Source organism: Manis pentadactyla, chromosome 8, assembly GCF_030020395.1.
Source record: "Manis pentadactyla isolate mManPen7 chromosome 8, mManPen7.hap1, whole genome shotgun sequence".
Classification (NCBI taxonomy): Eukaryota; Metazoa; Chordata; class Mammalia; order Pholidota; family Manidae; genus Manis; species Manis pentadactyla.
In genome coordinates, this window is record NC_080026.1 from 29829464 (window position 1) to 29854110 (window position 24647).

General features: G+C 33.9%; 1 protein-coding gene across 1 annotated transcript in view; it reads left to right on the forward strand.

Annotated features, from left to right (window-relative positions):
- Positions 1 to 24647, forward strand: part of LRP1B (LDL receptor related protein 1B) — a 1911502-nt gene that overhangs the window by 1684722 nt on the left and 202133 nt on the right. Inside the window, exons 61-66 of the mRNA XM_057505633.1 lie at positions 6615 to 6803; positions 7650 to 7798; positions 13615 to 13708; positions 17119 to 17235; positions 17354 to 17473; positions 18866 to 18985. Coding sequence (XP_057361616.1) covers positions 6615 to 6803; positions 7650 to 7798; positions 13615 to 13708; positions 17119 to 17235; positions 17354 to 17473; positions 18866 to 18985 — 789 coding nt within the window. The remainder of the gene's footprint in view (positions 1 to 6614; positions 6804 to 7649; positions 7799 to 13614; positions 13709 to 17118; positions 17236 to 17353; positions 17474 to 18865; positions 18986 to 24647) is intronic.

Sequence of the window (24647 nt, forward strand, 5' to 3'; positions counted from 1 at the left end):
TGTGTTCTAAAGGCAGCCTCACTGAATAGTCTCCCAGGTAGTAGCTGCTCAAACCTGCTATGTACTATGATATACGCCGAATGGAAGAACTTTATTTTTAATCCCCTTCAAGGTCTCATTGATGGAAGAAACTTTAGAAAGATTTTAAAATATTTGTTGTTGGAAAATATCTTGCATATTCCTTCATAAAATAGGAAATGTTGGTATCCTTTTTTTTCCTGCCATTTCTTAATGCCTTTATTCATTTTGAGCAATGGATTGTGGATCATTTGCCCACATTTTTATCTTTAGTGCTATTACCATTAAACAGTTTTGCATTAAAGACTAGGCAAGCAAAAAACATGGTCCTGGAGGCAACTATGAAGTGGAACATTTTTGTAACCTGTTGTAGATAGCTCTGAGCAAATATCTTCTTTAAAAAAAAAAGATTCTGTAAGCAATAATGTTGAAAGGGCATGCATAATTACTAACAAAGGACGAACATCCTTGGTCCTAAGTTTATATAAACCACATTGTTTGTTGAGTGGGTGTTTGTAACTAAAGCTACTGGCTCAGCAGTTATTCTCTGGAAATCAGTACATTGTGGCCACTGCGCCACCCACCCCTCTTCTCTGTTACTCTTCATAAACCAGAAACCATCATCTAACCACCCACTGGCTACTGTAATGAATCTTCCACTTTCTTCAGCAAGTTACACCAGTGTTCCAGCATCTCATTTTATCATCTATTCACCAGCCTACAGTCTTTTGGAGCCATAATTAGATCTCACATCGTTTTCTCAGTGCTGTTGTTTTTCATTGTTTCATTTATTTGCTTTTGGTTTTCATGCTTTGCACATTAAATTTATGCCCTAGCTTCTCTATGTAGCTTGTTGTACATTATCCTTGTAGAAAGATATCACGAAAAGTTGTTTGTATCAGAGCATCTCAGAATAGAGGATTAGTGAGCACCCTGATCCTCTCTCTGAGGACAGCTAGTTTTTGGTCGGAATAAATAGTTTGCACTGTCCTGTCATTGATGGTTTTTGATCATGGAAGAAAGAGGCAGGATGAAAAATATTGGCAACATGAACTGGAGGGCGTTCTGGTCACCCTGGCTTTGACTCTCTGCCGTGCTCCGTGTGCTGGAAGGCTGACTGCCGAGGGCTGCACCGCCCAGGCTCTTTCACCTTCTGGCCTCAGGTGGAACGTAAGCCATGGGAAATTTTGGTAGGAGATTAGATGGCAGGTGCAGAAGAAGTCAGAGTATGTATTTGTCCCCTTTTCCCTCCATGCTGAACCACGGTGGCCTAGCCGTGGCTGAGTTCCCCCACCAGGGGCCGCGGCTCCTGCTGAGGGGCCCCTTTCCCTTAGCTGCTGCTCTCACCAGCTTCGGGGGACACCTAGGACGAAACAGTCCGGCAGACCCATAGCCGTGCCCACACCTCTGTAAGTCATTCCTTTATTTAAATTCTTCTCAATTATCATTTAAGAATGTATTCTCTGTTTCCTACAGGAGCCCTGACTGATAGAAAAGGGATTGAAAGAGATTAAAAATGAGAAAATTAGAATAATTTTGCAGTATTTCAGGTCTGAAGGAATGTGAGCCTTTACTTGGGGTAATGGCCTCAAGAATAAGAAAAATGGAAGAGTCTTTAGTAAGATTTTAGTAAGACTATATATGTATATATAAAAATAAAGATAGGATTTAATGTTTTGTTTTGTATGCTTGTTAACTTTAAAGTTTTAGGACATTAAATTTCCAAACCAAATCAGTCATAGGGGCAGTTTAACCATAATGGATCATTCAGGCATTTTCTTCCAAACAATGCATGAATTCTTTATAACTCAAAAAAATAAAATCCTTGTTATTTGGTAATCTTGATTCCTTCATAAAAATAGTTACTGAATTTGATAGTTGCATTCTATGAACTTTGTTTTACTTTTGAAAATATTGCTGAAGTATTTACAGTAACTTTTAAATAATAAATCATAGGGATTGCTGCATCTAATGTAATTTTTTAAAAATAGCATTTAGATTATTAAAGTAAATCTTGGAGGAGAAATAAGAAGAAAAGAATAGAGCATCACTAGTGAATTTTCTATTTTAAGTACTAGCCCACTGGGCAAAGCCATGCAGAATCTACCATCCCAGTGCATATCCTGCCATAACACCAACCATAGGATTGTAACTCAACAAAAAATGAGGGCTGCATTATTGACACATTTTGTTCCCAAGTACTTGAACTTGATTAGTCTAAAATATAAAACTAGAATGATATTAGTAATGTATTTGTTAGCATGATAACTTCGCTCAGAAACATGAATGATCAAGAGTATGGTGATAGAATATCTCTAGCTGTGAGGCAATAGTTAAGCCAAAAGCATATTCTGGATTCTGGATTGCCACCTTTGCTGTTTATCATAATTACTAGGGAAATTAGGACAGCATCCAACTTGACTACAAGGGAAAAACTTCACAAAGCAGCATTTATTTGATGTACTTTTTGCCAAATATGAACTTCTTTGTTCTGATAGATATAATCTATGAAATAAAAATTAGAAGCCTAGTGCTTGAATGGAATGCTGGAAAGAGTACAATAAATAAAGCCATTGTACAGAATAGAGACTTAACTACAGAAAGCAATTTTAAAATAGGCTTTAAATATATAATAAGTACCTATAAAACTACAGCTCATACAACAGTTCTCTTTCTTCTGTCTTCTTTTTTTCATGTATCTAGTGAATACTTATTAATGAAAAGTTCCTTAAGTTTGTCTTTCTCTCTTAATTGAACAAATGCAGTCTTATGTATGAGAACTGGTCATATTATTTTTTCTTAAAAAGGGTAGCTGTTATCATTTTGAGAAAACATTGACTACTTTTTCCATAAACTCAACCATATCTCAGTATTTGTAAGAGTTTGTTAAATGTTTCTCATACCATCACATTCCATGTTTATATTTACATACATATATTTAATTATGTATATAACAAATATATTTAAGATATATAAATACATAATACATAAATGTATGTAACTATATACATACATATCTATATAGAAAATAAGTAAATAAATAGACAACCAGAATAAGCAATTTTATTTTTCTCACTCTGGATCAGGGAAATAAAATAATGCTCTGGCTCAGAACATGTCATTTAATTCAATGTGGGCTGAACTTCTTATATGTTGATGGAAAAGCAAACACAGCATTAATTTATTTATACTTATCATTTAGTGGTTAATATATGGCAATTTTTTCACAGAAGCTTAAGCCAATAGTCAAATAAGTCTTGTTGAAGAGATTTAAGTTCTAAAGAGGAAGTGAGGCATACTGCCAAGTTATGAGCTGAACTCCTAAAGAGTCAATATGCAAAGAACTTGTTTGTTTTATGTTATTTGTTTCACTTGATTTTTTATGGCATTTGTTGTGATATAAACAGAACTTGTTACCACCTCTTAGAGAATAGTTTGTTGGAGATAATATAGTGTTAGGTATATGGGACTGGATTTTCCCATGTTAACGTAAGTTAGTATTTTTACTTTGTTTTCTCTAGAAGGAATACTCTGCTGATTGTGTGTAAGGCTGTTTGGGAAATAAACATATTTGCCCAATGAGCAGGCCTGGAGTGGGCTTATAAAGCTACTAGTGACAATCTTGTTCTTCAAGGCCAACACCAAACAAGGAATTAAATTAAACAGATGTGTCTGTTCTACATTCTGTGTACATTCAGCTATGTGTCATCCTCCTGAAATGAGTTCACTTTTCTGATATGCATAATTTTATATGGATTAGCTGATAAAGATTTCTAGTGAGTAATTATTACAAGCTTAGAGGTAGCAAAAGTGTCCACTACTTAGATTTTTCTGTCCAAAAATCATACACAATGTAATTTCAATCAAGTATTTAAATAAATGGACTTTCACATAGAACTTATGAAATTAGTCCCATTATTTCATATACTTGTGTTAGTTTGCTAAGGCTGCCATAAAAAAGAACCATGAAATGGGAGACTTAAACAACAGAAATTTATTTTCTCACATTTTAGAACCTGGAAGCCCAAGATCAAGGTGGTGGCATATTTGGTATCTCCTGAGACCTCTCTCTTTGGCTTGTAGCAATGGGTATCTTTTTGCTCTTCCAGTGTGGCCTTTTCTCCACATGTGCACACCCCTGTTTGCTCTCTCTTTCCATATGAGGGCACCAGTCATATTGATTAGAGCCCCACTCTTAGGACTTTATTAAACTTAGTTGTTTCATTGAAGGTCTTTCCCTAGATACAGTCATGCAGAGAGTTAGGCTTCAACAGGGTGTAGGGGACAGCACACTTCAGTCTTTGACAATACTTTACCCTGCTAGGTTGACTCTCTTAAACGCAGTCTAGTAGGCAAGGTGGCAAAGAATTCAGTAGCTAGAGAACCCAGTTTAGATTCAAATACTAGTACTTTATTTACTAGTTTTTTTTCTTACCCTCTTTAGTCACATTATTTCAGTTTTCCAGATCTTAGCTTTCTAATCTGCAAAGTCAGATCTACCACTGCACAAACAGAGATGTTGTGAATGTTAAATGAAATAAGGTGTATGAAGTGGTTATCTTAGTCCAGGGTTTCTTAATCTCAGAACTACTGATATTGGGACCTGATAATTATTTGTTGTGGGGCCAGAACTGCCTCCCTGACCCATTGACAACCACTGGCCAGCGACCTAGTGCCAAAATGCTTCACAAAGGTCAGCTAGTTACTTACTGAATAGTTAAGAAGACTATTCTACTTCTAAGAGGCCAATAGGAAAATTCTTACAATAACTTTCCTTATGGATAGAAGTTAATTGATTCTCTAGTAGATGGAAATTTTTTAAAGTGATGCTTAACTTTTTGAATCCATATTAAATGATGTAATTAATTCCCTTGCATCTAAGGAAATCTGAATTGAATGTTTCCAGGACTTTCAACTTTTTCTACAAATTTTTATTTTATTTTGCGATTTTCTAAACATACACATATGCCAAAAGATTGTTACAATCTCCCACTACCAAGATTCATCCAGTTGTTAACATTTTGTCACATTTATTTTATCTTTCTGGAATGAATTTATACAGCCAAAGGGGGAAAGTAGGAATAAGTTAATAAGTTGTATAAATAACTCAGACATGATTCATTCTGGTAAAGTGTTCTTTTCATCTTTTTTTATTTTTTCCAATTCAACTTACCATTTTGATGATAGGCTCCATGTCTACGGGAATACACAGACAATTCAATTTGAGTACTTGCATCAAAAGGGTGCACATCTGGATTTTTCTTGGTTTTTACATCCTTCATGTGCATAGTCTCTGTTCTGAGATGAATTTCTGACAAAACCCCACCTTGGTAGTCACTGGTTTAAGGTGTCACCTGTTTGGAGGAATTGCATCTTATTTCTTTTATTTCTGCTTTCTCTGAGTCACTGTGAATTATCTGATCATTGTGGTCCATCTGAATAAGAATAACAAATCAGAAGATTTTCAGATGTCTACTTCTAGTTAACAATATAAATTTAACCAGCATTTAAAAAAAAATGTTGTAAACCTCCCTAGAAAGAGTTGTATTTGAAATTTTGATTGTTTTTCAGTTACTATCGATTGAGGAATATGCTAAGCATTAATTCTCAGTCATTAAAATCTAATTTATAAAAGTACATGTTACTGGGCTTATAGTACCTTTTTTCATTAATGACTGTTTTCTTAGAACTTCTAAAAGTAGATCTTAAAGTTAATACAAAGAAACATTTGGAATGTTTGTGCAAATTAAAGAATTTCATTTTCTTTAATGCTTTTGAAAAAATTTTTGAAGAAAATTCTATCGTGGCTTAAAATTATTTACACCCCAAATCACCAAATAAATTTAAATAAATCTTATGTTCATGTTAGGACCCTGGAATCTCTTGAATGAAAAACAATCACATTTGTGATGCTCAGTCTACTACTTATATCTATACCCACTCCTATAATAAAGGCATAATTATAAAACAATTCTAATCTGCAACTAAACAGTTTATGACTGTTAAATCTGCCTAATATATTAGTATCTGTCATACCTATTTCCCCAATCCCTATTCCAGCTCATCTTGCAAGTAAAAATAGTCATAAAATCTTAGTGACTAAAATGGTTTATAGTAGTCTTATAGTCACTTTATCTCCCTGTAGATACACATTTCATCTTGGATATATAATTTAAAAATAGGAGAAAGCAGCAAATGACCCATAGATTGAAGGATTTAGGATAGGAAAAACTGGATGGCTATGTGTATATATATATATACACACATATACACATATATAAATTATATGTATACATATAATTTTAAAATGTCGGATGTTATTTGTTTCTGGTAAAGCAGCCATTACTTGTGAGCAGAATTGCATTCATTTTCTTCCCAGTGGTTGAACCAAGCTAAATCTGAGCAAAGTAAGCTCCTGTGCCAGATCCTGTATTCTCCTTACTGGTAATAAAGAACCTTGCTGGCCTGACAGGTTGTCACAGCAATTATTCACATGAAGTTCTGTAGCAGTTGTATCTGTCAGCCCATGTAGTATTGAATATTTTAACTGGCAGTCTTCCAAGACTGAACATTAATCTTACCATCTCCTATTACAGTCCCTAATCAAGATATTCCAGGGGTGATTGCACTAACATTGTTTGAAGACTACATCTACTGGACTGATGGGAAAACCAAGTCACTCAGCCGTGCCCATAAAACCTCGGGAGCAGACAGACAATCACTGATTAACTCATGGCATGCCATCACAGATATCCAGGTGTATCATTCTTATAGACAACCTGATGGTAATTATTCTTTCCATGATTTCCATAAATGCATCAACATCTTTAGTAACATTCCATTTTTGTTTCCTTCATGGTTAAGTGTAAACTTAATTTTTTAAAAGGTTACTAGATTTCATTATTTAGCATAATTGTATATAGAGTGAATTCAGTTGATATCAACTACTGCTATTAAAGGATATGCTTAGAATCACAATAACATTATAAAGACATACTGATTTGTTGAAATCATATTAAACTGAAATGACAATAGTACATGGAGCTGGAGAAGTGGAGACTGTATTCTTGAAATAATTTACTTAGAAAATAGTCATAGTATCGTTAGTTTCTGGAATGTTGGGTGAAAAGAATTACGTTTAAGTAACTCAAGGGCTTTAAAAATTAGAAATATATCAAGTTTTCTTAAGCTTCTGTTTGGTAGGAATGGTATCAGGCCTTATGGAATAAAGGTTGATTATTTTACTGAAAACACATATTTGTCCTAGAAAACAAAATCACTACATTATTATTGTAGATCATTATCCATTGTTTTATTTTACATTTGTATTTTTAAACATATGTAAGTTTTCATTCAAAATGCTTCCAGTCTTTTTATTTTTCTGACAGATAATTTTTTCTACTAAAATGCATGCGTGGAAATGTGTCCTTAGAATGATATAATGGTAAAATAAATGCCATGTAAAATGAGTAGAATTTGTAGCAAAATAAAATTATATTATAAACTCGATGAATTCTTGATTACAAGGTTCTAGTCAAATACAGGTTACAAAGCTTAAATGTCCTCTCTCTAATCCCGTTTATGTTATTGGTCTGAACATCCTGTTTTTTTAATTTCTTTCTCACATGTAGTCTTTAAACATCTTTGTACAATAAATAATGGAGGTTGCAGTCACCTGTGCCTTTTAGCCCCCGGAAGGACTCACACCTGTGCATGCCCCACCAACTTCTATCTTGCAGCTGATAACAGGATCTGCTTATCCAACTGCACAGCCAGTCAGGTGAGTGGAGGGCTACAAACCATTTCATGAGATGTATGAGCAAGCTGTTATAAAGGTGTTGCCTGGGTTTTATTTATTTGCTTAAACGATTTTTGAAACATCAATGTTTTTGTTTAGCATTACATTAGATGATCATTCCATGGTCATAGATCAAAGAGAGGGTCATGATCACAGAGTGGGTTACAGAGTAAGGGAGAAGCAAATTGAGGTATATTGTTAAAATGGGACCTTAGGAATTGGGAAGTGCAAATTCAGGCCAAGATGGCAAACAAAAACTAAAAATGAAAACTATTCTTGCATACTGCTATACAGAATAATGGTTCAACTCATGAGTGGGTGTAACAGTATTAGCAGAGGATTTGACATATTTCAAGAAGGCAAGTTGATTGAGGAATAGGGTTAAGGCTAAGATGTACATCGTTTAACCAAACAAAAAATCTTCCCTAGATAAACTGATCTGTATCACCTTCCCTCTCCCATTCCTCACAGCAAGTGATATGGGAAAGACGAATTGGGTAAAAAATAATTCTCTATAGAGTCTTTAATTGAAAATTTATATTATCTAAATAGTTTCCTTATGGAACCTCTTTTTTTTCAACATATAATTATTTTCACTAAAGAAATCCCAAGAGAAAAATAAAAATAAAAAATAAAGAAATTCCAAGAAGTTAGATTTTCTACTTTCATTGTACTTGTTTTTATGATTCCCACTTGCAGTGGACTCGATTTTATGATTTTCAAATTTCGGGCAACAGTCATACGAAATTATCACATTTGAATTTTTATAAAAAATATTTGAGTCACTATCTTGTTTAAGATATAATTGTCAAAGAAACTATGGCTTGCTTTTTTAAACGAGTAAATTTATACTTAGAGTTTTATGTTTTAAATTTGCTGGTTTTTCAATTATAGCAGTTACTTGTTGGCAAGAGATTGAATTTCTCTTAGAATGCTCATTTTCAAAATGTAGAAGCTAATACTCTAACCTGCCTCTCAAGTTAGACTATGAGTATCACACATCTAAGAACTATACAAATGCAAAAGATCAGGCCTCTTCCAGGTGCGTGCAGTGGTTAAGGGCACAGGTTCTGAAGCCAGATGCACTGTAACTGGAACCCTGGATGCTTGCAATGGGCTGGATTACCTTGGATTTGTTCCTTAATTTCCTGTGCCTTAGGTTTCTCATCTTTTAAATGGGTATTATAATATTTCCAGGCCATCATTATAAAGATGAAATGGGGAAAGTTCCTGGTACATAGGGAGTGTTGGTCTTCATACTCTCGCCCTTCAGCTCAACGAGAACACACTAAAGATCACACGTGCAGTTGGTGTGAGCTGCCATCGGCAGGCTAGGATGGCTTGCTGAAAGCACAGGTCACAGTCTCTTTCTTACAGTGTGTTGTTTCAACATTACACCCCTGAGTGTGTAGACAACATATGTTATCTTTAGAGAACTAGAAGTTTAAGTCATTGAGAGGTAAAAGAAGCATCTCAATTATTCCTAGAGGTAAAATTTAAGGAAAAAATACTCATTAAAATTTTTTTTAAACTGTAATTCCTGTCAGTGTTGTTTAATTTAAATAAATTTCCAGATTACCCTCCAGGTTATTCTGAAATAATCTTTTGTCTCTTCCTCTGGAGTGGTTCAGAAGACACTCTGTTAAGGCCTAACACTGAGGCCTTGGTGCCTTGGTAGAGGTAATGGCTGCTCAAGCCACATACAGTGTAGTGAGACTCAGTAGCCAGCCAGTAGTAGAGTGAAGCCAGAGGACGTTTAATGCTCAGATGAGCAGCTCAAACAGCAAGACATGGGTAGTAAAATGTAAACCTTGTTATAATAGTAAGAGTAAAACATTTCAAGTTATTATATATGAAAAACCTGTAATTATGTTTTATTCAGTGCTAAAACAACACAAATAGTCACTTAAATAAATACCTAAATCAACTTAGAAAAGTATTATCCATATAATTAATTTCCTATTTTGGTATCAATGATGACATGAGTGAAGTATTTATTTTGCATTTATTTTTAAAGAATTTAACAATAACAGAACAGAACAGAAATTCCCAATTATGGGTCAGATAACTTTGTTTTCAGCAATACTTTCTGAAAAAAAGTTATCACTTCTTTGTTTCATCATTAAAAATGAAGTTAATGAACAACAGCTAACATGATTCATTACTGGTTATCCCTGTAAAGCCTGTGGTTTATGTAAATTTTTACCTCTGATTTTTTTTTCTAATGTATTGGGAGGAAAAACCTATTTACTGTCACTTCTTGAAGAAAAGTCAGTTCATATAAACACAATTTTAGTGAGGTCGACATTGAAATGAAACAAATAACCTAGACATTTCAGAATCATACACCATTACACATTCTGATTAAAATGTCGCACTTTGAATTTTTCTTATTATGGGATTTTGATTTGTTATCATATAATGATTGCAACCAATGGTATATACCCCCATAGTATTGATTTTAAGAAAAATAAAATAGGCAAATCACAACAATAAGAATTCCATTAAGATTGAAAATGAACATGTGAAAATCTGGTAAATATCAAGATTAAATTCAATTCTTATAGCACTAATCACTTCAAATGTTAAATTTAAATGATTCAATTAAAAATAAAAAGTGAATTTAAAAATAGCTTTGTTTATCTTTTAAGAGGAGACTTTTATCATACAAATAGTAGACATGTATTTAGTAGTTTCTTAATAGCTTCTTCTTCTGGGTGATAATTGCAGTTTATTTTATGAAGGTATTGGTTTTGGAGAACATTTTCCATGAGGAATGTTTTATATTTGTATTTAGCATTAATCTCTTTTTAGTTACTATATTTAAATATGAAAAAAAAATTAAGCCCAGACACAAAATAGAAGAGATCTTCCTCTGAACATAATGAATAAGATGTTGATTAGCATAAAAAGTAATATAGTAAGTATAGTTTACCCTGACTTTCTCTTAACTCAAAGCCCTTTTATGTTCTTACTAAAAATGAAGTGGCAAGCAAAATCATCATGTCATATATATAATTCCAACAGTTTGTGTTTATTTAAATCAGACATATTTAGTGAATTTAAAAGTATATGTTATAGATAATTTTCAAATATTGATTGGGAAGACCTTATATGTACCCAGGAGATCTGAAATATTCTTACTAAAGTACTTCAATATACCGTAATGCCTGCAAATGTTTAATGGTCAGGGCAATTGCTTTCAGAGTTTGCCTTCTATCCCCAGACAGTCACTATCTGTAAAGATAATATTTTTCCTGTAATAGTTTGTGAAAACCACAACAGACATGATCACAGACTAAGCAAAGATGGGAAAGTCAGTTGAACAGTCCGATATTTCTTTGGATTTACTGCGCTCCATTCCCTCCCATATTGCCACTGGAAAAAAATTCCCTCTGATTAAAAAAATATGTATAATGAAACCCTACCCTGAATCAAATCCGTGATATCCAGAGAGGTTCAGCAAAGGCTAGCATCAGATTCTCTTACTTGAAGAAATTAACAATATTTTACATGAACAAATTAAGCTTGCTAATCCACTTTCATTAGAGAAAATTGAACCTAAGCTATATTTTGCTGTGTTCCATATCTGCCTGGCATACAACATGCTAAGATAAATGCCATCTTGCTTCCAGACACTCCTGTGAGAATTACAACAGAAACAATTCAGAACAAAAACTAATGAATTTTAGAAAATTATCGAAATAATGTTTTCAATTTCTGATGAATGTTAAAAAGTCCTTTTCACTGAATTCCTATTAAGATGAAGAAAATTTTTGACAGTGCTGGAAGAAATGTACTAAACTCTGTCTATTGCTTGGTTACAATGATTTAAAGTGACTATTTTTAATGAGAAATACTTCAGATGCATATGCTCTCTATATGGAAATTGAGATTTTTCTTAGTTTCTTTTGAGAGTAAGCTTAAAACTGAATGTTCTTAAGAAAGGGATTAGTTTGTAGTTGAGATGACTTAAGAATAAGATGACTCATCTTTCTTGGTCTGTGTGCTGTTGGCCAGTAGTGAACTTAAAAGGAACAGTAATTCTGTGGTCTGTCTCAGAGGTGAATTTGCATTCAGTCACCTTCCTTATAAAAATACCATGCAATGATAACTTTGTGAAATTTTTCTCTACCAACAAGTCACCTGTATGCTAACTACAAGTAATATTGCCATGTAAAATTTCAACTAATTTCTCTATTGTTAATCTTCCACTTGATGGTTGACTTTAAAAGGGAGGAGTTAAAAAAGAAAATAAAACAACTTTCTATTCCAATATTTAATAAAATTATCATCTTCCTTATTACCATGTCTTTATTTTAAATGGAAAGGATGACAGAACAAGTACAATATATTAATAAATATGTTAGTAAATAATTTTTTGGATAATTTTGAAAACAAGTTTTATTAAGCAGTTTTCTTCTGAAAAATATTCTTCTTAAAAAATATAACCAAAAAATCTATTTTTGCAGTCTTATTTTTTGCTTTTTTTTTTGGACATGCAAATGTTAATTTTAAATTAAACACACCTATGATTTTTTTGTTGTTGTTCTTTACCAGGCCCTGTAGAAATGTGGTATAGCGTGAGAAGTCATCGACCGTGAGGGCCTTAATATTCCTATCAGCTTGACTAAACGTTACACAGTTTTCTCCTGATAGTAAGCCCCTAGACTCTCCGTTCTTAGATCATTTGCTCTAGAAACCTTGCAATTATACATTCTTTCTCTATTCCTTTGAGATGTAAATCTTCTCCCAGTCCCTTGCCAGTTTTACACTCTAGGAATGTTCTCTCAAGGACCTGGGAGCCATCCCTTAGAAATGAAACCATCAAGAGAGAAACCATCAAGAAAGATAGTGTACCAGTTCCTAGTCTCTGGGAAGGTAGGAGCCCAAGTTTGATAAGCTCCAACTAGCAAATTCAGATGGCCTAATCACATTGACCAACATCTCCCAACACCTTTCCAGCCGCTTATGCCAGAGCTTAATAGCTCTCCTGCCTTTTGCTTTAGCAGAGTTCAGACCCATCTCTCCCTCCTATTGCACTAGTCTTAAAGTCTTCCTTCCTTAATTCACTCTTTCCAGTGCAAATTTCTCACCTGCATTCTTTTTTAATTACCACAATTTATCTTACTTATCCTGAAAAATCATGTGTCTTTATTAAGAATTCGAAAACCTGAAGGTAACAGTATTGTTCTCAACTGCTTCAAAGAAGTATTCTTAAAATCTAGGTGGGGCAGATATTGATTATAGCTACAGGCCATATATTTAGTGTTCCGGAACTTCCATAGATTCACAGTATAACAGCGATGGGAAAGATCTTTCAGATAATCTTCAGCTCCTCATTTGATGGCTAAGGAACAGAGACAGAGATGTGAATTGAAATACCCAAGATTCCTAAGAAAATTCAATTGAGTTAAATGAATTCAATTTAACCAAATTAATTGAACTTGATACTGTTGCTGATATTTCTGATGATTTTAACTCTATTCAGATATTTTAGGCTTTGATGGCCACATGGTCTCTGTAGCAGCTACTCAATTTTCCTGCTGTGGTGCAGAAGCAGCTGCAGACAATATGTAAGTGCAGAAGTTTTTTTTCACTCAGGAAATCTCAGAAGGTTTCCTGAATAACGTGCTTTCCTGGCAGATCATTTATTTACTGTTGTGGAATGCCGTAAGACCACCAGGGTTCACACTGACAGCAAGAGAGTATACTAAGCTGCTCTGCCCTGGTGAGTTTTTAAGTACCTATTATATATGAGTAAGATGCTTCAACCTTTTCTTCTTTCTTTTCTAAAGTTTCGTTGCAAAACTGATAAATGTATACCATTCTGGTGGAAATGTGACACTGTGGATGACTGTGGCGACGGATCTGATGAACCTGATGACTGTCGTGAGTACTTTGGCAAATGTAGGAATGGAGAATTTAGAACTCCTTAAATCCTAGACCTGAAAAATTGAAGCCATATCTTAAGCATTGCCTTCTGAAACTCTTCCAGAGTTGAAATAGGAAGATTTTTATATTAGTCTTCAAAAATACAATGAAAGTTGTTGCAATGTCTTAGGTATGTCTCTGAGAAGTATGACATTTAGAACGACATCATCAGTAATTAGAAAGAAAAAAAATCAGTTTTGTTTTTCTCAAATGTTCTAACTAGTGGAATAGTCACACTTTTATGTAGTGATCAGTAGATCAGCAGGATTTTGACCTAATATATCAGCAAATTAGAAGCAAAAATGGGCAAGTTTTTAGAACGCCACTCAATGACTGAAATCTTCCCTTTAAGGGATACAGTCCTTCAACTTTTCTGTCAGTATTAAAATCTTGAAAATGTTTTAGAGGTCAGATTATTCCAGTATAAATCATTAGTTTGCTGTTAGGCAATTTAATATGCCCTTAGTAGTTGCCTTAAAATGACTGCCAATTATGTTTTGATGTCTGACTGTGACTGACATGGTTAGGTGTTTTTGGTTTTTTTTTTTCTGCTATCTTTGGGAACTTCGGTTGTGTTGGACAAGCAGCAGGCTTTTCCTTCACAGTCTTTTATAGTTTACTTCTTGGGTCACTCCAATACTGTCCTGTCAAGTTGAAGATGCCTGTAGTCGATCATGATAATTACTTAACATCTCAGTGGATGTTCGCCATGAGTTGGCCTTGACAATTGAGTTCAGGACCCTGAGGCTTGCACTAAAGACAGACAGTGAACTGTCTTAGTGAAAGTTAAGTACTTGCTGCTGTAGAACTTTCCACCACATAATTACAAAACTGTTTCAAACTTAGGGTCTCTAGAGAGTTACTTAGGAGAGCTGTATTCTATTTTTCTGGTCACTGCCAAGTGTATCAAACATTTGAAGTTATTTCACATTGAAAGAGGTAAGTAATATGTTCAATGAGAAGGAAAAAAGTCATCACTTTTCTCATATTTTTGTATGTTTCTGAAAGGACCATTGCTTTTTGATTTTTTAACATAGTTTTTCTTTTTACTCTAATTGATGATATATAAAGAGTAGTATCTGTATGAGATAGATATACTACTTTGCCTGAATTATTATTTTTGTAAGTTATTAAATTAAAAAGAATATCACAGAAACAAGAAATTATATTGGTAACCAATAGAGCTTTACTCATTAAAAGAAAGTTATTAATATCCCCACAATAAAGTAAACTTTCCTGTGATATAGCAAATAAAAGAGTAACACAACTTATTTTTGTAACTTAACAGAAATAAACAAGAATGACTGTGTTCATTTAGTCCTCATTTTAAGATGTCCTTTCTTGCCCAGATTCATTAAATTGTTCTCTCAGGAAATATCACCATAATGACCTACAGTCAAAGCCAGTAGCACCCAATTCTTTCCTTTCTAAAATGTTTGCAGTTCCCAAACTCTAATTTTAATCTTGACTGAAATTTCCTTCATAGCCATACTAAGAGGAAAAATTAACTACAGATTTAGTATAATGAATTTTTCATATTTTCCCACTTTCAAAATATATGGTGAGCAAATATAACTTTCATGTCTTTCGAAGGGGAACCAAAGAGACATCTGGTATGTAAGAGTTGGTATGATCCTTATTGGTGGTATTAAACACATGTTTCTATTGGTGACTTTATCTCTGTGATCTTTTAGTAAATGATCTTCTGCTTGGAGTTGATGGGTTAGCAGCATGGAACATCTGTAGGCATGACACTTTATTTTGAGAGTAATGGTATGATGAAAAATGATATCTATGAGTCAGTGGAGTGTTTTCATTTTTGAGTAGCTACATCATTAAAACTTACAGATACTAAGAGCCACTGAGAATACCTATAATTTCACCAGAAAAGGCAGGAGAGCTTGACCCCAAGTTCACATACTTGCAAACTTCAATAAATGTATGTAAAGGTAACAAAAGTGGTGCATCAAGAATTCTCTGGCATCATAAGTTTGTAATTATATTCCCTATGATACTCTAATACATCAGAATCATTCTAGAGACACACTGAAAAGTCAGAGAGCCTTTCTAGTTATTTCCCAGGCATTTGGAACTCCTTCCTTCTTGTGTAAAGGTTTTGATAGCAAAGGAATATTAAAGAAATTGTATATGAAGCAACAGTAAATAGAAGAAATGCCTATATTTAGAGCATGAGAAAGGTATCACACAGTTTAAACATTTAATGTGATTGATTAATAAATATTATAGATTGAAGATAAATGACTTTTAGCATTTTAGAACTCTTTTCTACAGAAGTCAAGCATGTATTAAGAGGTTTTTTTTAATGTTAAGAAATTATTAATATTATAATTATCGAATTATGATTTATTTTCCAAAGAAAGTTTAAAATATAATTTATTAATGTTGATTCTCTGAATGAACTACTAAACAGCATATCATTAATCTCAAAGTTAATGATTAGTAACATATATTAGGATCATATGTCAAAAAATAAGTTTTATTGCAAACAACATAGTTTGTGAGAAGCCTTCAGAGTCAGATATAGAAATAAATGCCAAGTCTGAGACTTGAAACCTGCACATCCTTTGATAAATTATTAATATCCATGAGATTTGATTGCTTAATTTATAAAATGGCTATGGTGATGCTGAGCTGAAAGTTAATATGACTCAATTCATAACTATATGTGACAGAGCCTAGCCCATGGCCTGACACAGAGTAAATACTCAATAGATACTACTTTATTATTACTGTTGTTATTTCTTACATAAACTCAAGGAATGTAGCAAAAAAAAATGTATATCATATGGTAATTACTAACTATAGTGATATATGCATGGCATATAAAAACCTTTACTATTTATAAGATATTATCCTTGTATACAGTAATAGTATTATAGGAATGACTTTCAATAAACCTGATTTAAAGGCTGATAGGTATAGGAAGTATTTGCTTTAAGAAGTGCTGGGGAATATGAATGGAGGGCAGATGTTCCTCTTCTACACATCACAGGCAGCAAAGTGATCAAAGATAAATAAATTGTATTCTGGCACTTAACCTCTCATGACCATTTCTTTAAAACGAGGAGACATTTATGTTTTAAACATACTTTTTACATTTATGGGTTGTTAATTGCTTTTTTTGTGCTGTTAGTTTATGAAATATAGACTGGAGGCAATTAGAGTAGCTCATAGCCTAGCTGTTTATTTGAATCTAATAGCTATCTAGATAGGAGACATTCACATTGTGCTCTGGAATGTATTTAATATAATAATATTATAAATATGTTGAGTGTCAGCAAAGCTCTGCATAAGAAGCCTTGAGCCAAGACTGTCATTCCACAACATCTATATGCTTTCTCCCCTAGCTGAATTTAAATGTCAGCCAGGCCGATTTCAGTGCGGAACTGGGCTCTGTGCTCTGCCTGCTTTCATCTGTGATGGAGAGAATGACTGTGGAGACAATTCTGATGAACTCAACTGTGGTAGGTGATAAATTTTTCACTAAGGGAGCATAAATCTAATGCCTAACTGATTATGTCTGCACTGATTTAAATTCAGACACAGGTTTCAGCACAGATTTTTTTTTGTTTTTTCTCTCAGACACCCATGTCTGCCTCTCAGGTCAGTTCAAGTGTACCAAGAACCAGAAATGTATCCCAGTGAACCTCAGATGTAATGGACAAGATGACTGTGGGGATGAGGAAGATGAAAGGGACTGTCGTAAGTCACCTTACAATGTTCTAGCTTGTCTTGTTTCTGATTCTGAAATTGATCTAAAAATTACTGTGTACTCTGAGTTCATACAATGTAGAAAAATATGTAACAGCAATTATAGGTAAATGATTCAAAATAGAAGCCTATTGGGGATGGATTAGTTAAGAAGCTCTATATGCAGAATATAGAGAAAATTATAACATGGGTGATCTTTATTTAAAAAGCTACCTGGATATTATGACAAACTTTAAACAATATCCATTCATCTGCATCATCCTTAAGGGAAACAGCAAAAACAACATTACAGGTGACTATATTTTTTCCTCATAAATTGATTATTTTTCCCCATATTAAGTAGCCACAGGTAATTTTCTTTTATTGATTAATTAGTTACTTAAAATCAACTCCATTTAAATTAGAGATTGCTTTTTTGACCCATAAAATACATATTGAATGCATGATGATGAAAAACAATATCTGAGTAAAATAAACTGACAATTATTTTGTATAGCTGTTAATAATGCTCTATTTAATGTACTTTAATCCTTAACATGTTACTTCAAAGAAACAGTAAATTATTTTCTATTCTGTTCACCTCTTATTTACAACTCCCACCAAAAATAAAATTACATTAAATGGAACACCAAACAATTTACATCATATACATATGTGCACCTAGGGACACACACACACGCACATACATGATCTGGACAATAGAGCACCTGTTAAGTTTCAGGGTTTCAACAAAACTGCTGTCAACATTTCTGTCTTGCTGAAGTTTTATTTTATTTCCCTAAAACTTTTATCAGTAAGTAATGTGCAGTCATCCAACAATTTGATTAAGGTGGTGCATTCAGAATAAAGTCACTACCAGTTGTTTATGGTTAGTCATTCTGGAAGCTGATCCATTAAACTGACTAGGATTTGTGGTGCAGTTTATAATCTGAGTCAGATGTTCACTTCCCTCAAACACTCAACGCAAGTAGAAATTTTGATAAATGTTATGCTTTATATATCCTCATTTGCTTCTGTCTTCTGATTTGGGTCTTTTATCATTTATAAAAATCTACAGTGTAAATTTTCAAATTTATCTGGAAAAAATTATTCTGAGGGTCCCTGAATTCTGTATTTTAAAAATATCTAATCAAGGTGGGGTTGTTATGAAAACTCTGATTTTTATCAATGTATCACTGCAGACATATGTTTTATTTATGTCTACTGAAAAGGATACTAGGAATACATTATAATTAAAAGTGAAACCTCTTCACCTCCAGAGCTTTATTAATTAAAACATCATACGTTTTCAGTTGACTATCTTTCACATTTGTCTAACTGCTTTTTGAATGAAATGGCTGTTCTTGACCAAAGCTAAATTTTAATAAATGTTTTCCTCTTAAGCTGAAAACAGCTGTTCTCCAGACTATTTCCAATGTAAAACTACCAAACATTGCATTTCCAAGCTGTGGGTTTGTGATGAGGATCCAGACTGTGCAGATGCATCCGATGAAGCCAACTGCGGTGAGTGTCTTGTGACTGTTTCTTAACTTTTGTATTGGTGTCATCATCTGAAATCTATGGGAAAAGGAATTTGAACACAATTTTGATGAAATTAAAGTTTTACAAGAGAAAGTTTTATCTCTATGTTTCCCGACACCTAACAACCTCAGATTAGCTATTTTATAAAAGGCATGGAGTGGGGGTAAGGCAGAAGGGCACATATGCTTAGTATAATTACAAAGTATTTCTAAAAAAACAAATCGAGAAAGTAGGATAAAAATATTAGAATACAGAACATGGCATTAGCATTAATGGGTGGAAAAAGGAACTACTGTTTTCATATTGTTCTAGGCTTCATTTTTCTTCTTAAATGCATAGCATTTTGTTCATTCAATAATTATTATTCATTCTTAAACATGGTGAAAAAAAGGAAAAAATAATAAAAGCATCTTTTCTGTTTCAGCAGATGACAGTGATCACTTATGTTAGCATTTCTTTAATGAAACATTAATATTTTCACTAAAGATCAATTATTTTATTTATAATTTTTTTCTTAGTTGACATCGCAGAAATGGAGAACATATCTGTTTTGTTCAATACATTTAATTCTATCTTGAAAATAACAACAGTGGGGCAGAAATAAAGGGTAGTTATTAAGTGTAATTCATTTTATGAATATTTTGTAAACACTAATTGAGGCTATTTGTGGGGACTACACCAAACTTGACAATGATGAATAAGCCAAAAAAGGATTCAATCTAGTAACTGACTAAAATAGATAAGATTTTTCCAAACTAAAGATAGAACTACAGGCTTCATAGATAAAATTGTATTAAATGGATTTGCTAGATTCCACACTTATTAGTTAACTCCTGTGGGAGAAGTGAAAATAATGAAAAACCATTAGGCCCTCTTAAATTCCATTTATAATGAACAACACTCATGAACTGCATGTGTAATCACTGCAATAATGCATCTTTAGGTGTTTTTCTTAATGCTGTCTTCCATATAACTGTATCTTTAGAACATACAACCAGTACGGCTTATCACAGTATCAGAAAAACACCATTTACCACATTGTAGAATTGGTCTTCATAATCAATTCACAGGCCTCAAAGTATAGTCACATCATATGTCCAGAATAATTATTAAGGACTTTTTCAAACTAGTTTATATTTTTGCTAGTTTGCTCTGTAGGCTTTTGTATTTTTGTTTACCAAAGAAAAGTGGAATAATGATAAATGTTAGCTCTCTGAATAAGTTATTGGCTGGAAATTTTACTTTATATTTTGTTCTTTTTCCTCCTTCCTTTGATGTGATTTAACTGTTTGGGTAGAATGTATTGTTCAAACTGGTAATTGTCAATCATTATAACAACCATAATGCCCCATATTTATTTGACATTTATCATATGGCCCAGGAAATGTGCTACAGGCTTTACAGTGATACCTCACTTAAACTTTTTAATATCTCTATTTTATTGTTGAGGAAAATGAGGCCCAAGGAGGTTGTGCAACTTGCCCAAAGGCTCACAGTGAGCAAGTGGTGGAACTGGAGCTTGAATCCAGGGTTATTTGAAACCAAAGCATCTGCTCTGTGGACATGGCATGAATCACCTCATTCTTTGTATATAAAGAGAAAATATTTAAGTGTTTTTGTTATATAGTGATATAAAATTTCCCAGCCACAATTATTGCTGTAAACTCTAGACAGTAGACAACACACATATGTATACATATATATATAGAGAGAGGGAATGGGCAAAGAAGGGTTATCATCTGATTGGCCTCAAATCCACTATAATATTTTTAGTGGGTTCAGGTGCTAATTTAATTTAAAGAATCTTCTACATCACAGTTTAATATAGCATTTTTAATTCCTTATTTTTGATGGGCTAAGAGGTCACATTGTTCCCCTTTCTTCTGTCTTCAATAAATATAGAAATGTCATGTATTTTGCTAATTCTGTTAACACCCCTGTGGATATTTCCTTTGACGCTTTTGTTGAGTGAGAAAGGAACAGTACTTCTTAAAGAGTGACGCTACCCTGCCAAGGCCTGACTGTTTGACTTTGAGTTATCTTTCTGTGTGGGTGAGAATGGATCTTGCCTCTAATAGGGGATGTGTTTCGCTCTTTCTCAGGTTGAGTGTCCGCAGGGCCTGGTCAGATGTCAGAGACTTGCAGTTCCTGTTGTTGAGGGACTGGCCTCTTTTCTCTTGCAAGACCAAGATTTACAACCCATTTTCACTGTAGCTGCCTTTCTTATCCCGATGCTAATTTAGGGAGAGATTCTGTTTGCCTGTTGGAGTTCACCTAGACCATATGCTTATTTCTCAGCACCAATATTTATATTATCTATAGTATTATATCCTCTGATTGATTTTGTCAGCTTTAAACTTCTAGCATTATAGTTTGTTCTACTTTATATGTTCTGAATGAAACTGTTTGTTTTGTTTTGTTTTAAACTGTGTAAATAAAACCAAGATAGGTGGGATAGTGAGTGAGAGAGAGGCACTGAGACACTGTGGAAAGCCTAACACAACAGAGCAGAGTAACTTGACACAAAGAAACAAAGTACACATAGAATATAGGGAATTAAAATGTCGGAAATATGTCAGTATTTATTTAATTATTTATTTTGTGTGTTTACTGGAATACCACATTTATTGAATTCACACCAGTGTAATTTTTGAGGTCATATGAGTACTTGCAAACCTGACAGCTAACATTCAATAAGTGTTAACATTTTATGCTAATCTAGAATGTAAGGATGCCTTGAAACCACTTTGAGTAGGTGTAGATGTTTCAGGAGTCTTGATCCAATAATCCAGTATCAGTGAGACTTTTGATACATATTTTAAAAATTACATGAGCTACTAATTTTCCCATCTTTTTACACATAGATTTTGAGATGGCTAAGTCCATATGATCTACATTTGTCACATTTGGATTTAAATTCTTAAATATTTTTAAAATATCTTTTAGCTTTACTTCTATGTACATAAAGACTTAAACCTGCTACCCTTGGTCATGGCAAGGTAATTCTGTTTTGTGAGTTGTTAGTAGTTATTATATAATTACTTGAAGGTATTTACTCTTTTTCACTATATGTCCAGAGAAAAACAGGTTTTTTCAAATGTAAATATGTGTACTTTTGTTAGACTATAGATGTTGACCATTTTTGGAAGACTGTTTCACTATTTATTATAGTATTGGGCAAACATCACATTTGGGTGCCTGACCAAAATAAATAGAAAATCCCAATCGTAGCAGCCCCAGGATTTTCATTTTGAATCTCAATATCAAACATTCTTCACTTTTTTCCTGCTTTTTTCCTTTTTAGAAGGAAATGTAGAGTTAAGGATTTGACAGACATGTTCTAGATTCACACCTCTGCTTTGTAATCAGAGTTGGAACTTTCCTACGTTTTGACTCTTATAAGATGATCAGAATCTACACCTTTCCATTATGTTCTCTCTTCTTGGTTTACAGTTTCGCATCTCGGCTCCCTAGATGCCAGTGGAACGTTCTTTTCCTCAGGGTGACTGCCTGGGCTTTCCGGGTCAGCTCTGCCCTCAAAGCCCAGCTCTCTAGAGTCCACTGTGTGTTCTGCCGTATTGCTCCTTCGCGTTTCCTACCCTCTTTTCCTATTTGGAATTCTGTGTCTCCAAAGAGAGTCATGCTTCCAAGTTGGTTCTGTGTCATTTGCTGCTTTTGAGCAGTCTTGATTCATAACCTGCTGCTTAGCTAATTATCTTCAATTAATGTGTTAGCTATAATCACAAGCTAGGGCTTGTTAGGGGAACTTGAGCTTTCTACAGTAGTGTTGTACTTCCAGTAGCCTGGTTTTCCCTACATGATACTAAACACATTTAAACCAAAAGACAGACTTAGTGTCTGATGAGGAAATTTGAATCAGTCTCCTCAAGCAATAAGCATATAAGAAACATATTTTTTTAAGTATAAGAAAGTACATATTAAATTATAAAACATTTCAAATATAAAGATTTGTACAGAAAGTTATAGAGTAGACACAATGTACCATTTTAAATAGATTTTTTTAAACATTTGGCCTAAATGTCTCTTCAAAACATCCAAATCCCTACAAAAACAACTACATGCTCACCTCTCTCCTTTCCCCTTCCCTCCCTGCCCCTGTCCTGAAGTGGTTATATATGATTCACATACAAATTTTTTTACTTTTATTAGTATACATTCATTAACATGTACTAATGGTTTATAGTATTTTAAAAGCTTACATGAATTATATTACATTTTCTATATTAATTTGAAGACTATAGCAGTTTTTAACATTTTAGTGTATTAACATGAGTAACACATCTCCATACTAATGGTTATTTCTACATGTTATGATTATTATACACATTAACTGGCAAATAAGACACAAAACATTTCATGTGATGTGTGCTATAGACAATATAGAGTCTCAGTTTCCTGCTCAGGTGCTCGGTTGTCACCTTGCATGATAGCTTATTCAAAGCAGATGGGACAAGAAACAGAGGCAAGAACCTGTTAATCTGATAGTATCAGGCTAAATTAAATTTAGGATGGAGGGCCTGGGATGAGCCTGTAGAGGAAAGTTCTAGGACTGATGACTGTAACTCTAATAAAATAATTCATGATATTTGAATTTAGTTATTGTCTAAAATTTTATTAACTTCCACTTAGAACAGCATTTAGCAAATGTTAATTCCATGATTTCAAAATAATCCATAGGAGAAATGTTCTGTGCTCATATATGCAGAAAAGTATGATGTGCTAAATTCTGTATTTTGGAAAGCAGTGCACACTTCCACATAGTGAGTTAAGACATCTGCTTAGTGTTTTAAATCAGCATTTCCTGATTTTGATTAGCAAACAAATGATCTGAACATCTTTAACTGTCTCTACCCTGCTGTGTGGCTGTGGCTTTTGGGTGGGGGATTGAGTGGGGACGTTGTTATTGATAGAGGCTGCTGGAAAACAGGTTTTCAACTGTCTAAAACATATCATCACATTCTTAGATATTTAGAAGGACAGGATTATATATCTTAATGTTAGAAGGTGGGAAGAAGAAAGGCACCCTATCTTCACATTCTCAGGGACCTTGGTCTCTGCTGCCTGATTGTTCTGACCTTCCCTGTGTTCTGGAGCGCTGCCATCACCACTCATTGCTGGAGTGTGGCTTGGCTATGTGTCTCCCCATCTCCATTCCTGCTGAGCTACAATCTGTTCTTAAGTTTCTGCTGATGCATGAAACCTCGTGAGCTAAGACCCTCACAGAGACACAGGATCTTGCAAACCTCCAGGTCTTGTGAGGACACAGAAACTCTGCCTCCTGATTATCTATCTAGCTGTCACCCACTTTTAATGTCAAACAATCGTTCTGAGTTGTTGACTAAGTCATACACCTGATGCTAGATGTTTCTCCTAGAAGCTTGGAGTCTCCCTGAGATGAATATGGGTCAGTGCAACACTTGGCTTCTCAGTGTCCCCGTAAAAATCTGAATGCCGCTCCTATATCTTGAGGATGTTTGCAACTGAACTTTGCATTTAGTTTCTGTTTTTATTCTCATAACCTCTCAGGCCAGAAGTGGGCATTCTATTTTCTCTACCTGCCTGAAAGAAACTTCTATACCATATCTTATCATTGTTGAGTTGACTTCTTACTAGTAAAACAAAT